The sequence below is a fragment of the Leptonychotes weddellii genome, chromosome X, assembly GCF_054177405.1.
Source record: "Leptonychotes weddellii isolate Sample4059 chromosome X, ASM5417740v2, whole genome shotgun sequence".
In the NCBI taxonomy this organism is placed as follows: Eukaryota; Metazoa; Chordata; class Mammalia; order Carnivora; family Phocidae; genus Leptonychotes; species Leptonychotes weddellii.
Window position 1 is genome coordinate 2,255,147 of NC_138385.1, and position 15,480 is coordinate 2,270,626.

Below are 15,480 nucleotides of genomic sequence, written 5' to 3' on the forward strand. Positions count from 1 at the left end.
AGAGATTTAGGGTATATTTTGATCTGTTAGAAGAAACTGTATCTCAAAATTTTAAAGAGAGAACAACTTATATATATATAAGTATATATATATATATATATATACCAAAAATAAGGGTAACTAGTATGAAGGGATTGAATATGACTCTAAAAATGAAAAATAAAAAATATTTTTTAAAAAAGGGATAGATAAAATGTTGGTTGAAAAAGGGAAAAAGAAAAATTCAAGAAGAAAAAAAAAGATAGTTAAAAAAAATTAACTTTGAAAGACTAAAGAATCATGGTAAAAAAGCCATGGATTCTGTGTGCATTATTCCCCTAGTGCTGGAGTTCTGTGGTTCTCATTGATCAGTAAACTTGGTCTTGCCTGGCTGTTCTTGCTGATCTTCTGGAGGAAGGGCCTGTTGCCGTGGTTCCGAAATGTCTTTGCCGCAGGCGGAATTGCCCTGCCCTTGCCGGTCCAGGCTAAGTAATCTGCTTGGGTTTGCTCTCCGGAGCTTTTGTTCCCTTCAAGCTTTCCATACAGCTTTGGAGGCGGAGAGTGAAAATGGTGGCCTCCCAATCTCCGCCCTGGAGGAGCCAAGAACTCGGGGCCCCGCTCCTCAGTGCGCCCCCAGAGAAAAGCCATCAGTCACTCCCGTCTCCCTGGTCTCCAGCTGCACTCTATGCTCACCCGGCCTGTGACTTAGCATTTTTATCTCTGGCACCCGACTCCATGTGGAGTTTCCAAACCCATCAGATCCCTGTGGTGTGCTCCCATGCCACTCCTCCCAGGGGAGGAAGGGGAGTCTTCCCGGACCTGCTGCTTGTTGGGTCCCTGCTGGAGGAGCAGTGGCCCGACTGTGCCGTGGATCACGGTTTATGGCAACCCTGAGCTGAGAGCCCACTCCTTTGGTCCATCTCTGCAGCCGGCTTCCCCACTCTGATACTGGGAGCTCTGCCGCACTCGGGCACCCCTGGTCTTTCTGTGACCCTGAGGGTTCTGAGACCATACTGTGCAAGCGAGGGTTCCACCCCCTGCTTAGACACTGCAGCGACATCCCTCAGCGTAGCAAACTAAAATTTCTGATTTTGTGCTCCACTGCTCTATCACTTGCCAGTAGCGGCTGACGGAGGCCCCCTCCTCCACCATCTATCTTCCCGAATATCGCCTCAGATTAACTTCTCCGCATGTCCTACCTTCCAGAAAGTGGTCGCTTTTCTGTTCAGAGAGTTGCTGCTATTCTTTTTTTCGATCTTCTGTTGAGTTTGTAGGTGTTCAGAATGGTTTGATCCCTATCCAGATGAATTCCTGGGACCAGGCGAAATCCAAGTCTCCTACTCCTCTACCATCTTCCTCCTCTAGTCTTGGTATTTTATAAGTATCCAGGAATGCATCCATTTCTTCCAGATTGCCTAGTTTGTTGGCATATGGCTGCTAGTAATAAGTTCTAATAATTGTCTGTATTTCGTTGGTATTGGTCATGATTTCTCTCCTTTCATTCATGATTTTATTAATTTGTGTCCTTTCTCTTTTCTTTTGGATAATCTGGCCAAGGGTTTATCAATCTTATTAATTCTTTCAAAGAACCAGCTTCTAGTTTTGTTGATCTGTTCTACTGTTCTTCTGGTTTCTATTTCATTGATTTCTGCTCTAATGTTTATTATTTCTCTTCTCCTGCTTGGTTTAGGCTTTATTTACTATTCTTTCTCTGGATCCTTTAGGTGTCAGGTTAGCTTGTGCATTTTGGATTTTTCTAATTTTTTGAGCAAGGCTTGGATGGTTATGTACTTCCCTCTAAGGACCGTCTTTGCAGTATCCCATAGGTTCTGAACTGATGTGTTTGTATGAATTGTTTAAGTTCTTCTTTATTTTCCTGGTTGACCCATTCATTCTTTAGCATGGTGGTTTTTAATATCCAAGTGTTTGCATTCCTTTCAAATTTTGCCTTGTGGTTGGGTTCCAGTTTAAAAAGTATGTGGTCAGAATATATGCAGGGAATAATCTCAGTCTTTTGGAATTGGTTGAGACCTGATTTCTGACCCAGTATGTGATCTATTCTGTAGTAAGTTCCATGTGTCCTCGAGAAGAATGAGTACTCTGTTGTTTTAGGATGGGATGTTCTGTATATATCTATGATGTCCATCTGGTCTAATGTGTCCTTAAATGCTCTTGTTTCTTTGTTGATCTTCTTCTTAGATGATCTGTCTATTGCTGTGAGTCGAATGTTGAATTCTACTATTAATGTATTATTATTGATATTCTTTATTTTGGTTATTAGTTGGTTTATGTAGTTGGCTGCTATCTGTTGGGGGCATAGATATTTACAATTGTTAGATTTTCTTGTTGGATAGACCCTTTAAGTATGATATAGTGTCCCTGTGCATCTCCTACTACAGTCTTCAGTTTAAAATCTAATTTTTCTGGTATGAGAATTGCTGCCCCAGCTTTCTTTTGTGGTCCATGATAAATGGTTCTCAACCCCCTAACTTTCAATCTGGAGGTGTCTTTAGGTTCAAAATGAGTCTCTTGTGGACAGCATGTGGATGGGTCCTGTCTTTTTATCCAATTTGGAACCCTGTGCCGTTTCATGGGAGCATTTAGGCCGTTCATGTTGAGGGTAAGTATTGACAAGTATGTATTTAGTGCCATCATATTGCTTGTAAAGTTCATGTTTCTATAGATTGTGTCTGTTAATTTCTGGTCTATATTATTTTGGGGGTTTTTCTTCTTTTATAGAATCCCCCTTAATATTTCTTGCAGGGCTGGGTTGGTGGTCACATATTCTTTCAGTTTCTCTTGGTCCTGGAAGCTCTTTCTCTGTTCTGAATGACAGCCTTGTTGGATAAAGTATTCTTGGCTGCATGTTCTTCTCATTTAGTACCCTGAATATGTCTTGCCACCCCTTTCTGGCTTACCAGGTCTCTGTGGATAGGTCTGATGTTATTCTGATATTCCTCCCTCCGTACATAAGAAATCTCTTCCCCCTAGCTGCTGTCAGGATAACTTCCTTGGCTCACAGATTTGCTATGAAACATATATGTGAAAAAATGAAAGTTAGGAAGTGACTTAAAAACATAGGTTGGGAAATAAAAATCTATTTGAAATTGGAGCACGGTTAAAAAAAATGAAAGAATAAGAAAAGAAACTAAAAAAGAAATGTAAAATGTTAGCCTGAAGTATAAATGAGTCGTGAGGGAACACCTGGATCTCCCTATATTATTTTCCCCTGGACCTGGAGTTTTACAGTCCTGTGGGAAATAAGCTTAAGCTTATCATTCACCTGTTCTTCCAGTCTGTGTTCTGGAGGAGGGCCCTGCTACTTGGCTTCTCAGGCATCTTTGCATGGGTGGAGCTCCTCCCTCTTGTCAGGGAGCTGGGCTTAATGTGAGCTGGTTGGCTGTGTGCTTTTGTTCCCTGGCCTCTTTTTGCTTCTCTTTAGAGGGTCAGAGCAAACGTAGCCACGCGGGAATCTCTAGCCCAGAGCTGCAATGTCGTGGGTGGTCCACCACCCTCAACAGATCCTCCAGGTCAGTCTGTCTCCACCTCTGTCCAGACTGACCAAACCCCACAGACTCATGCATCTTCTGTGGGAGGGGCCTGTTGCATTGATTCTCAAATGTCTTTGCCCCAGGGAGAATTGCTCCTCCCTTGCCAGGGGGCCAGGCTAAGTAATCTGCTCTGGTTTGTTCTCTGTATCTTTTGTTTCCTGAAGGCTTTCCGTGCAGGTTCAGAGGATGAGAATAAGGGTGGCCTCCCAATCTCTGGCCCCAGAGCTGAAAGCTCAGGGCCCCACTCCTCTGTGAGCCCTCAGAGAAAAGCAGTCAATCAGTACTGTCTCACTTGTCTCTGGCTGCACTCCGTGCTCACCTGGCCTGTGACTAAGCATTTCTATCTCAGGCACATGACCTCGTTTGAAGTCTCCAATCCCAGTAGACTCCTGCGACTCGCTCCTGCACCCCTTCCTCCCAGGGGAGGAAGGGGGCTCTCTCCAGTTCTGCCACTTTTTGGGCCCCTGCTCAAAGAGCAGAGGCCCTACTGTGCTGTGGATCACAGTTTATGGCAACCCTGAACTGAGAGCCCACTCTTGGGCTCACTCTTTGTAGCCTGTTTCCCCACTCTGATACCTGGGAGTTCTGTCACACTCAGGCATCACCAGTCTTCCTGTGACCCCAAGGATTGAGACCACACTGTCCCTGCAAGTGTTCCACCCCCACCCCCTGCTTAGCCACCTGAGTGACATCCCTCTCCGTTGCTTAGCTGACTTCTATAAGTTCCAATTTTGTGCTCTGCTGCTCTATCATGTGCTGGTAGCTGGTTGACCGAGGCTCCCTCCCCCCACGGTCTATCTTCCCATATATCACCTTGGATTCACTTCTCCACACTTCCTACCTTGTAGAAAATGGTCACTTTTCTATTCATAGATTTGCAGCTATCTTTTTCTTTGATCTCTGGTTGAGTTAGCAGGTGTTTGGAATGATTTGATAGCTGTCTAGCTGAATTCCTAGGAGCAGACAAAATTAAGGTCTCCTAGTCCTCTGCCATCTTGGACTCCTCTGGTATTTTATTATGTTTGTTGCAATTGTAAATGGGATTCTTTTCTTAACTTCTCTTTTTGCTTCTTTGTTATTAATATATACAAATACAACAGATTTCAGTATGTTGATTTATATCCTGAGAATTTACTGAATCATTTATCAGTTCTAGCAGTTTTTTGGTGGAATCTTTCAGGTTTTCTATATATAGTTTCATCTCATCTGCAAATAGTGGAAGTTTTATTTCTTCCTTACCAACTCGACTGCCCTTTATTTCTTTTTATTTTCTGATTGCTGTGGCTAGGACTATTTTGAATAAAAGTGGTGAAAATAGATATTCTTGTCTTGCTCATGACCTTAGGGAAAAAGCTCTCAGTTTTTCCCCATTGAGTATGACGTTTCTATCGAAATAATCATATATTATTTATCCTTTCTCTTATTGATGTGATGTACTATGTTGATAGATTTGCAAATATTGAACCATCCTTGCATCCCTTGATCCCTTGATCATGGTGAATGATTTTTTAAAATGTATTGTTGGATTCAGTTTGCTAATTTTTTCTGAGGATTTTTACATCTATATCCATCAGACTTATTTGGCCTATAGTTCTCTTTCTCTGTGGTGTCTTTATCTGGTTTTGGAATCAGGGTCATGCTGGCCTCATAGAATGAATTTAGAAGTTTTCCTTTCTCTCTATTTTTTGTTTGATAAAAATCCTTTAAATGTTTGATAAAAATCCCATGTGAAGCTATATGGTCCTGGATTTTTGTGTGTTGGAATTTTTTTTGATGACTGATTCAATTTCTTACCTAGTAATCATCTGTTCAAATTTTCAATTTCTTCCTGCTTAAGTTTTGCTAGGATATATTTTTCTAGGAATTTATTCATTTCTTCTAGTTTGTCCAATTTTTTGGCATATAATTTTTCATAATATTCTTCCTTTCTTTTCTGGACACAGTTGTTTGTATTTCTTCAGTGTTGTTGGTTGGTTGTTATTTCTTCTCTCTCATTTGTCATTTTGTTTCTTTGAATCCTCTGTCTTTTTTTTTCTTGATCCAATACCTTTCTTTCCCTCTTCAGCTTCATTATTTTCCACAATTTTACCTTCTATATCACTGATTCATTACTCTAGTTTGTCCATTCTTGTTGTCATGGCATTCCTTTGGGTTTGCATTTTTAATTTGGCCTGACTAGATTTTAGTTCTTTTATCTCTGCAGTAAGGGATTCTCTAGTGTCTTCTATGCTTTTTTCAAGTCCAGATAGTATCTTTATAATTGTTATTTTAAATTCTAGGTCTGGCATACTACTTATATCTGTATTGATTAACTCCCTGGTGGTGAGTTCTACTTCCTGTTTTTTCTTTTGGGGTGAATTTTTCTGTCTTGTCATTTTGTCCAGAAAAGAAAGGAAGAAAGAAAAAATGAACAAAGAAACTAAAAAGCAAAACAAAAAAACAAAGAAAAAAACCCCAAAAGCCCCCCAGATCCTGGGTATGTTTTGGTCTGCTTGTTAAAAGAATCTAGATCCCCAAGTAAAAAAATAAATAAAACGAAAATTAAAAAATACATAATATATATATTAAATTAAATTAATAAATTTTAAAGGGAATTGAAAAAATCAGAAAATAAATGAACAAATCATAATAATAAATAATTAAAAATAAAAGGAAGCTATATCCTATTTCCCCTAGAGCTGAATCTTTGCAGCACTCTATGATCAGTAGACTTGGTGAGAGCAAATTGTTTGTGCTTGTCTTCTGGTGGAGGGGCCTGCTGGGCTGATTCTCAGGCTGACTTCTTTCAGTGGAAATGTTTCTCCAGGGCACAGCGGGGCAGGGCTTGCTGTAAGTGGGTTGGGCCTCCACTATGTAGCACTCTTTTGTTTGCTGAAGTCATTCAGTGCTATTGGGTAGGATGAGTATGGTGGCGCCCAGCTCTCTAGTCTCAGAGCTGAAAGTTCAAAACCCCCACTCTTCAGTGAGCCCTCACAGAAGTGCAGTCAATCACCTCTCTTTGTGTCCCTGGTTTCCGTCTGAACCCTGCATTCACTCTCCCTGTGTCTGAGCTTTTTTTTTTTTAATCTCAGGTGCAGGACTGAGTTTCAAAACTACAAATTTTAGGGACTCCCTTGGTGTGGATCCATCATGTCCCTCTGGGAAAGGGTCTTGCCATGCTTTTGCTGTTTACAGCCAGTCCCAGGAAAGCAGTAGCATGACTGTGCAGTGGTTCATGGTTTATAGCAAAACAGTGGAGAAAGCCAGCACCAAGACCCTCTGCTCTCAGCTGGCTTCCCCGCTCCTCTGCCTGGTAACAATGCAGCATGTTGGCACCACACATTTTTCTTGTGACCCAGGGGATCCTCAAACCATGCTGTCACTATTGGGATTCTGCCCCACTTTGCTATCTGAGCACCTTTAAGCTAGGCACATCCCCCAGTATTGGACTTCTAAAAGTTCGGATTTTGTGCTCTGCTGCTTATAATACTTTGCAGTAGCCTCTGTATGCAGGCTCCCTCCCTGTTGCCATACTCACAGCTATATCTCCCTCAAGTCAAATGTCTGCACCTCCTACCCTCCAAAATGTGGTCGCTTTTCTACTTGTAGATTTGCAGTTTTGTTCTCTCAGACCTCAGATTGATTTCTCAGGTGTTCAGAATGATTTAATAACTATCTAGCTGTGTTTAAGGGACAAGACAAGCTTAGGGTTCTGGTTCCCCTATTCCTCCACCAATTTTAACTCCTTGCCTCTCGTCTTCCATTTCTGATTTTATTTATTTGAATCCTCTCTCTTGTTTTCTTAATCTGGTTAAAGGTTTGTCAATTTTATCTATCTTTTCAAAGAATGAGCTCTTAGTTTCATTGATCTTTTCTATTGTTTTTCCGGTCTCTAGTTTGTTTTGCTCTGATCTTTGTTATTTCCTTTCTTCTGCTAACATTGGACATAGTTTGTTCTTCTGTATCTCCTTGAAGTATAAAGTGAGGTTGTGTATTTGAGATATTTCTTGTTTCCTAATCTAGGCATTTATCACTATAAATTTTCCTCTTAGAACTGCTTTTGAAGCATCTCATATATTTTGATATGTAATGCTTCCATTTTTCTTTGGTTCAATATTTATTTTTTATTTCCCTTTTGATTTCTTCTTTGACTCATTGGTTGTTCAGAAACATGTTGTTTAATCTCCACTTGAATTTTTCAGCTTTCTTCCTGTTATTGATTTCTAGTTTCATGCTGTTGTGGTTGGAAAAGATAGTTGGTATAATTTCAATATTCTTAAATTTGGAGACATTTTCTGACCTATCATGTGATCTATCTTGGAGAATATTCCATGTGAGCTTGACAAGAATGTATATTCTGCTGCTGCTAGATGGAATATTCTGTATGTATTTTAGGTACATTTGTTCTAAAGTGTCATCCAAATCCATTATTCCTTTATTGATTTTCTTTCTGAATGATGTATCCATTGCTGAAAGTGGAGTATTGTAGTCCCCTACTATTATTGCTTTTCTATTTCTCCCTTCAAATCTGTTAACAATTGTTTAATATATTTAGGTGCTACAATATTGAGTAGGTGCTTATAATTGGTATATACTCCTGACCAACTGACGTTTTTGTCATTATATAAGGACTTACTTTTTCTATTATTACAGTTTTCGATTTAAAATGTATTTTGCCTTATCTAAGTATAGCTACTCCTGCTCTCTTTTGGTTTCCATTTCCTTGAAATATTTTTTTGCATCCCTTCACTTTCAGCCTGTGAGTGTTCTTAATGCTTAAGTGAGTTTCTTGAATACAGGATATAGATAATCCATTTTTTATCCATTCAGTCTCTTTGTGTCCGATTTAAACCATTTATATTTAAAGTAATTATTGATAAATAAGGACTTACTATAATCATTTTGTGAATTACTTTCTGATTGTTTTGTTGTTCCTTAGTTTCTTTCTTCCCATCCTGCTATCTTTCTTTGTGAGTTGATAATTTTTTGCAGTGGTTTGCTTTGATTATTTTCTCTTTATTATTTTTGTATCTATTATAGGTTTTTGCTCTGTGGTTACCAGGAGGCTTTCAAAATATATATTATAATTATCTACTTTAAACAGATAACAGCTTAACTTCAGTGACATAATCAACTTTTATGTATTTACTTGCCCCCCACAGTTTATGTTGATGTTCCAATTTTAATCTTTTTATATTTTGTATCCATTAACATACTACTGTAGCTCTAGCTATTTTGAAAACTTTTATCTATTAACCTATATGCTAGATTTCAAAGTGATTTATACCCCACCAATGTATTATGAGTATTTTGAATTTATATATGTACCTTTACCAGTGAATTTTATACCTTTGTATATTTTCATATTACTTATTAGCACATTTTTTTTTCATCTTGAAGAACTTCCTTTAGCATTTCTTGTAATTTAGGTCTAGTGGTTATGAATTCCTTCAACTTTTATATGGGACATTTTTCATCTCTCCTTCATTTCCGAATGACAGCTTTGCTGGGGAAAATATTTTTGGTTCACTTGTATGTGATGATTCTTTTTTCTTTTGCTGCTTTCAAGATTCTCACTTTGCACTGATTTTTGAGAGCTTGATTATAATATGTTTCAGTGAAGATCTCTTTAAGCTGAATTCTCTTTGAGGATCTTTGAGCTTCCTGTACTTGGATGGCCATAACTCTCCCCAGATTTGAGAAGTTTTCAGCCATTTTTCCTTAAATAAATTTCTGTCCCTTTCCCACCTCTCCTCCCATAATGCAAATATTGTTTCTTTTGATTATGTCCCACAGTTTGTGTAGTTTTTTTCCACTCTTTTTCGTTCTAATTTCTTTATTCTCTTCTGACTGGATAATATGAAGAGACCTGTTCTCAAGCTCAAAAATTCTTTCTTCTGCCTGATTAATCTTACTGTTGAAGGTATCTATTGCATTTTTTACTTCATTCATTATATTCTTCATCTCCAGAATTTCTGTTTGGTTCTTTTTATGATTTCTAGATCTTTGTTGAATTTCTCATTTTGTTCATGTATTATTTTCCTGAGTTCATTGATTTGTCTGTCTGTGTTCCAAATCCACTGAGCTTCCTTAAAATCATTATTTTGAATTCTTTTTCAGATAACTCACAGATCTCCATTTCTTTGGGCTCATTGCTGGAGTATTATTTTTTTCCTTTGGTGGTGTCATATTTCCTTGCTTTTTCACGTTTTTGATGGGTTTGCATTGATGTCTGTGGATTTGATGGTGCTCTTACCTCTTCCAGTCTTTTCAAACTGGCTTCATTAATAAAAGACTTTCACCTACAGGTGGCTGTAAGGGTGCCAACTGGGTGGGATCCAGCATCTTTGGTTCCTGAGAAGGCACAGTGGTACAGTCTATGCTATTCCATTGGCTGAGGTTGCCATTGGCCAGATTATAGGGGTCTTCTGTGGCTAAGCCTACAGGGGCCCTGCAGGTAGTAGTAGCAGGTAGGGCTATTTATATCTTCAGAGGCTGAGGCTGCTGGGGTCTTCCTATTCTTCCCCCTCTCCTTTTATGCCTCTGGGAGGAGGTTCTAGCCAAGAAGATCCTTCCCAGTGCCTGGTTGGGTGTCCTGACACTCAGAGCCCTCAGAACACTATTGGAACCAATGTTTGTCAAATCAGGCATGTGGACCTACCATAGCACTTGGGTCCTGGGGCATAGGCACAATTGCTGCAGCTATGGCACTAGTGTCTAGGGTGTGGGCCTATGTAGATATCTTATGGAACCAGTACCTGTGTCTCATGGGTCCAGGGGTCAGGGTGCTGTACTAGCACAACATGGAGATGGCAGGTCAAAGTTTCAATTGTGGCCTCCATGGGCAGCCACAGAATAGCAGTAGCACAACTTGTGGTGGTCTGTTAAAGCCATCTGTAAGGATTCAGGGAGATGGGCACAACAGTGGCAGCACAGCCTTGACAATGGCAGTTGGGAGCCCTGTGACCTAGGATCCGAGGGATGAAGCTCAAGACAATGGTAGCCTGGTTCTAGCTATAATGGGTCAGACCCCCAACCTGAAACCTTAGGGGTAGGGCTCAAGTCAGCAGTAGCACCCTTGTAGTGATGGTTCAGAGCCTTGATTTAGGACTTGCAGGTGGAGCTCAGTATAGAATCAGCACGACCCCAGCAACTGGTCAGAGCCACAACCTGCCATGGAGTGGGGAGAATGGGGCTCAGGTCAGTAGTAGCACCCATGGCAATGATGGGTCAGAGGTATGACCAAGAACCCAGGGAGTAGGGTTCAGAGAAGTGAGAGCCTGTCTCAGCAATGACAGTTTAGAGTCTTGACCTGAGGTGGGGGTTGGCCAGGGCAGCAGTAGCACACTTTGTAATGACAACCCAGAGCCAAGATGTGGAACCTGGTGGGAGGGGATCAGGAAGACAACAGCAGGGCCCTAATAATGACTGTCAAAGCACAACTTGTGACCCAGGGGGCAGACTCAGGGCAGTGGAGGCTGCCCTGGTAATGGTGGGACAAAGCCCTGACCTGGGGCCAGGGGTGAGCTAAGAGCAACGGCAGCTCCACTTTCATATATGATGAAATATTGTGATACCAGTTCTCTGAGAGTAAGGCATAGCAGGGACCGGGGCCCCTGAGGGTAAGTCTCACTTTGACAACAGCTCCAGCCTGGGGAGTAGATGCAGAGTGGGGCACTCGATACTACTCCATCAGCTGGGATCAATATCAGTGAAGACTGTGGGAGACATCCATAGCAAAAGCTGCAAATATCCACAATGGTGAGGCTTCCTATGGTTCTGCTGCTCTCCTCCCTGTGTGGTGAACTTCCTCTGAGGGCATTCTTCTAGATGTGTAGCAGCTCCTGGCTAGGGGACTGGATGACACAGGTAATAGGCTTCCTTTAGTTTTCTATGTAGCCATTCTCGATTTTTGAGCTCCTTGGATATTTGCTGGTTCTTTGTTGTCTAGAGTTTTCCCTGAGTTGTTTTCTCTAATTTAGAGTTGTTTATGGTTCTTGTTAGTTTTCTTCTGGTTTTGTTGGGAGAGATGAGTTTCGGGACATCCTAGCCCTCTATCTTGCTGATGTCACCTTCTGCACAGTAATTTTGAATTTGTTTTATTTGCTTATATTTAAGTTTAGTTTAGTTAACATATACTGTATTATTAGTTTCAGAGGTAGAATTTAGTGATTCATCAGTTGCATACAACACCCAGTGCTCATTACTTCAAGTACCCTCCTTAATGTCCATCACCCAGTTACCTCATCCCTCTACCCACCTCCCCTCCAGCAATGCTCAGTTTGTTTCCTATAGTTAAGAGTCTCTTATGATTTTCCTCCCTCTCTGTTTTCATCTTGTTTTACTTTTCCTTCCTTTCCCCTATGTTCATCTGTTTTGTTGCTTAAATTCCACATATGAGTGAAAACATATGGTATTTGCTTTCTCTGACTGATTTATTTTGCTTAGCATAATACCCTCTAGTTCTATCCACATCCTTGCAAATGGCAAGATTTCATTCTTTTTGATGGCTGAGTAATATTCCACTGCATGTGTGTGTATGCACCACTTCTTTTTTATCCATTCATCTGTTGATGGACATCTGGGCTCTTTCCATAGTTTGGCTATTGTGGACATTGCTGCTATAAACATTGGGGTGCATGTGCCCTTTCAAATCACTATGTTTGTATCCTTTGGATAAATACCTAGTAGGGCAATTGCTGGGTCATATGGTAGTTTTATTTTTAACTTCTTGAGGAACCTCCATACTGTTTTCCAGAGTGGTTGCACCAGTTTGCATTCCCATCAACAGTGTAAGACGGTTCCCCTTTCTCTGTATCCTCACCAATATCTGTTGTTTCCTAAGTTGTTAATTTTAGCCATTCTGACTGGTGTGAGATGGTATCTCATGCTTTTGATTTGTATTTCCCTGATGCTGAGTGATGTTGAGCATTTTTTCACGTGTCTGTTGGCCATTTGGATGTCTTCTTTGGAAAAGTGTCTATTCATGTTGTCTGCTCCTTTCTTGACTGGATTTTTTTGTTTTCTTGGGTGTTGAGTTTAATATGTCATTTGTGAATATCTTCTCCCATTCTGTAGGTTGCCTTTTAGTTTTGTTGACTATTTCCTTTGATGTGCAAAAGCTTTTTATCCTCATGAAGTCCCAATAGTTCATTTTTGCTTTTATTCCCTTGCCTCCAGTGATTTGTCTAGTAAGAAATTGCTACAGCCAAAGTCAAAGAGGTTGCTTTCTGTGTTCTCCTCTAGGATTTTGATGGATTTCTATCTCACATTTAGGTCTTTGATCCATTTTGAGAAATGTGGTCCAGTTTCATTCTACTGCATATGGCTGTGCAATTTTCCCAACAGCATTTGTTGAAGAGACTGTCTTTTCCATTGAATATTCTTTCCTACTTTGTCAAAGATTAGTTGGCCATAGAGTTGAGGGCACATTTCTGGGTTCTCTATTCGCTTCCATTGATCTATGTGTCTGCATGTGCCAATACCATACTGTCTTGATGATTACATCTTTGTAATACAGCTTGAAGTCCAGAATTGTGATGCCTCCACCTTTGATTTTCTTTTTCAACATTCCTTTAGCTATTCAGGGTGTTTTCTGGTTCCATACAAATTTTAGGATTGTTTCATCTCTGAAAAATGTTGATGGTATTTTGATAAGGATTGCATTGAATGTGTAGATTGCTTTGTGTAGCATAGACATTTTAACAATATTTGTTGTTGCAATCCATGAGTTTGGAATGTTTTTCCATTTCTTTGTGTCTTCCTCAATTTCTTTCATAAGTGTTCTATAGTATTCAGAGTACAGATTCTTTACCTCTTTGGTTAAGTTTATTCCTAGGTATCTTATGGTTTTTGGTGCCATTGTAAATGGGATTGATTCCTTGATTTCTTGTTCTTCTGTTTCATTGTTAGTGTATAGAGATGCAAGTTACTTCTGTGCATTGATTTTATATCCTGCGATTTTGCTGAATTCCTGTATCAGTGTTAGCAATTTTTTGGTGGAATCTTTTGGGTTTTCTACATAGAGTATCATGTCGTCTGCAAAGAGTGAAAGTTTCACTTCTTCTTTGCTGATTTAGATGATTTCTATTCTTTTTGTGGTCTGATGGCTGAGGCTAGGACTTCCAGTGATATGTTGAACAACAGTGGTAAGAGTGGACATCCCTGTCATGTTCCTGATCTTAGGGGAAAAGGTCTCAGTTTTTCCCCATTGAGGATCATATTTGTTGTGGGTCTTTCATATATGACCTTTATGATGTTGAGATATGGTCCCTCTATCCGTACATGCTGGAGGGGTTTTATCGAGAAAGGATGTTGTATTTTGTCAAATGCTTTTTCTGCCTCTATTGAGAGGATCATATGGTTCTTCTTTCTTTTATTAATGTAGTGTATCACATTGATTTGTGGATGTTGAACCACCTCTTCAGCTCAGGAATAAATCCCATTTGGTTGTGGTGAATAATCCTTTTAATGTACTGTTGGAACTGATTAGCTAGTGTCTTGGTGAGAATTTTTGCATTCATGGTCATCAGGGATACTGGATTATAATTCTCCATTTTATTGAAGTATTTGTCTGGTTTTGGGATCAAGGTAATGCTGGCCTCATAGAGTGAGTTTGGAAGTTTTCCTTCCATTTCTATTTTTTGGAACAAATTGAGAAGGATAGGTGTTAATTCTTCTTTAAATGTTTGATAGAATTCTTCTGGGAAGCCATCTGACCCTGGACTCTTGTTTGTTGGGAGATTTTTGATTACTGATTCAATTTCTTTGCTTGTTATGGGTCTGTTCAGCTTTTCTATTTCATCCTGTTTCAGTTTTGGTAGTTTATATGTTTTTGGAATGCATCTATTTCTTCCAGATTGCCTAATTTGTTGGCATATAAATTTTTCTTAATAGTCTCTCATAATTGTTTGTATTTCTTTGGTGTTAGTTGTGATCTCTCCTTTTTCATTCATGATTTTATTTATTTTTTTCTTTTTGAATCATCTGTCTAGGGATTTATCAATCCTATTAATTCTTTCAAAGAAGCAGCTCCTAGGTTTTTTGATCTGTTCTATTGATTTTTTGATTTCTATATTCTTGTTTTCTGCTCTATTCTTTATTATTTCTCTTCTCCTGCTGGATTTAGGCTTTATTTGCAGTACTTTTTCCAGATTCTTTAGGTGTAAGTTTAGGTTGTGTATCTGAGACCTTTCTTATTTCTTGAGGAAGGCCTGTATCACTATATACTTGTCTCTTAGGACTGCCTTTGATGCATTCCAAAGGTTCTGAACTGTCATGTTTTCATTTTCTTTTGCTTCCATGTATTTTTTTAATTCATCTTTAATTTCCTGATTGACCCATTCATTCTTTAATAGGATGCTCTTTATCCTCCATGTATTTGTGGTCCTTCCAAATTTTTTCTTGTAGTTGACTTCAAGTGTTAAAGTATTGTCGTCTGAAAACATGTATGGACTATCTCAATCATTTTGTACCAGTTGAGACCTAATTTGTGACCCAGTATGTGATCTAATCTGGAGAATGTTCCATGTGCACTTGAAAAGAATTTGTATTCTGCTGCTTTAGAATGAAATGCTCTAAATATATCTGTTACATTAATCTGATCCAGTGTGTCATTCAAAGCCCTTGTTTCATTGTTGATCTTCTGCTTAGATGTTCTATTGCTGTGAATGGGGTCGTAATGTCCCCTACTATTACTGTATTATTATCAATGTGTTTCTTTAATTTTGTTATTAATTGATTTATATATTTGGCTGCTCCCACATTAGGGGAATAAATATTTGCATTTCTAGATCTTCTTGTTTGATAGACTCCTTTTGTTATGATATAGTGTCCTTCCTCATCTCTTATTATAGTCTTTAATTTAAAATCTAGTTTGTCTGATATAAGGATTGCTATTCCAGCTTTCTTTTAATGTCCATTAGCATAATAAATAGTTCTCTACCCCCTCACTTTTTCTTTTTTTTTTTTT

At 39.3% G+C, this 15,480-nt stretch overlaps 1 protein-coding gene across 1 annotated transcript in view; it reads left to right on the top strand.

Annotated features, from left to right (window-relative positions):
- The window catches only part of GABRA3 (gamma-aminobutyric acid type A receptor subunit alpha3), a 369,246-nt gene that overhangs the window by 152,002 nt on the left and 201,764 nt on the right, over nucleotides 1–15,480 (top strand). Inside the window, exon 3 of the mRNA XM_081809297.1 lies at nucleotides 3,422–3,509. Coding sequence (XP_081665423.1) covers nucleotides 3,422–3,509 — 88 coding nt within the window. The remainder of the gene's footprint in view (nucleotides 1–3,421; nucleotides 3,510–15,480) is intronic.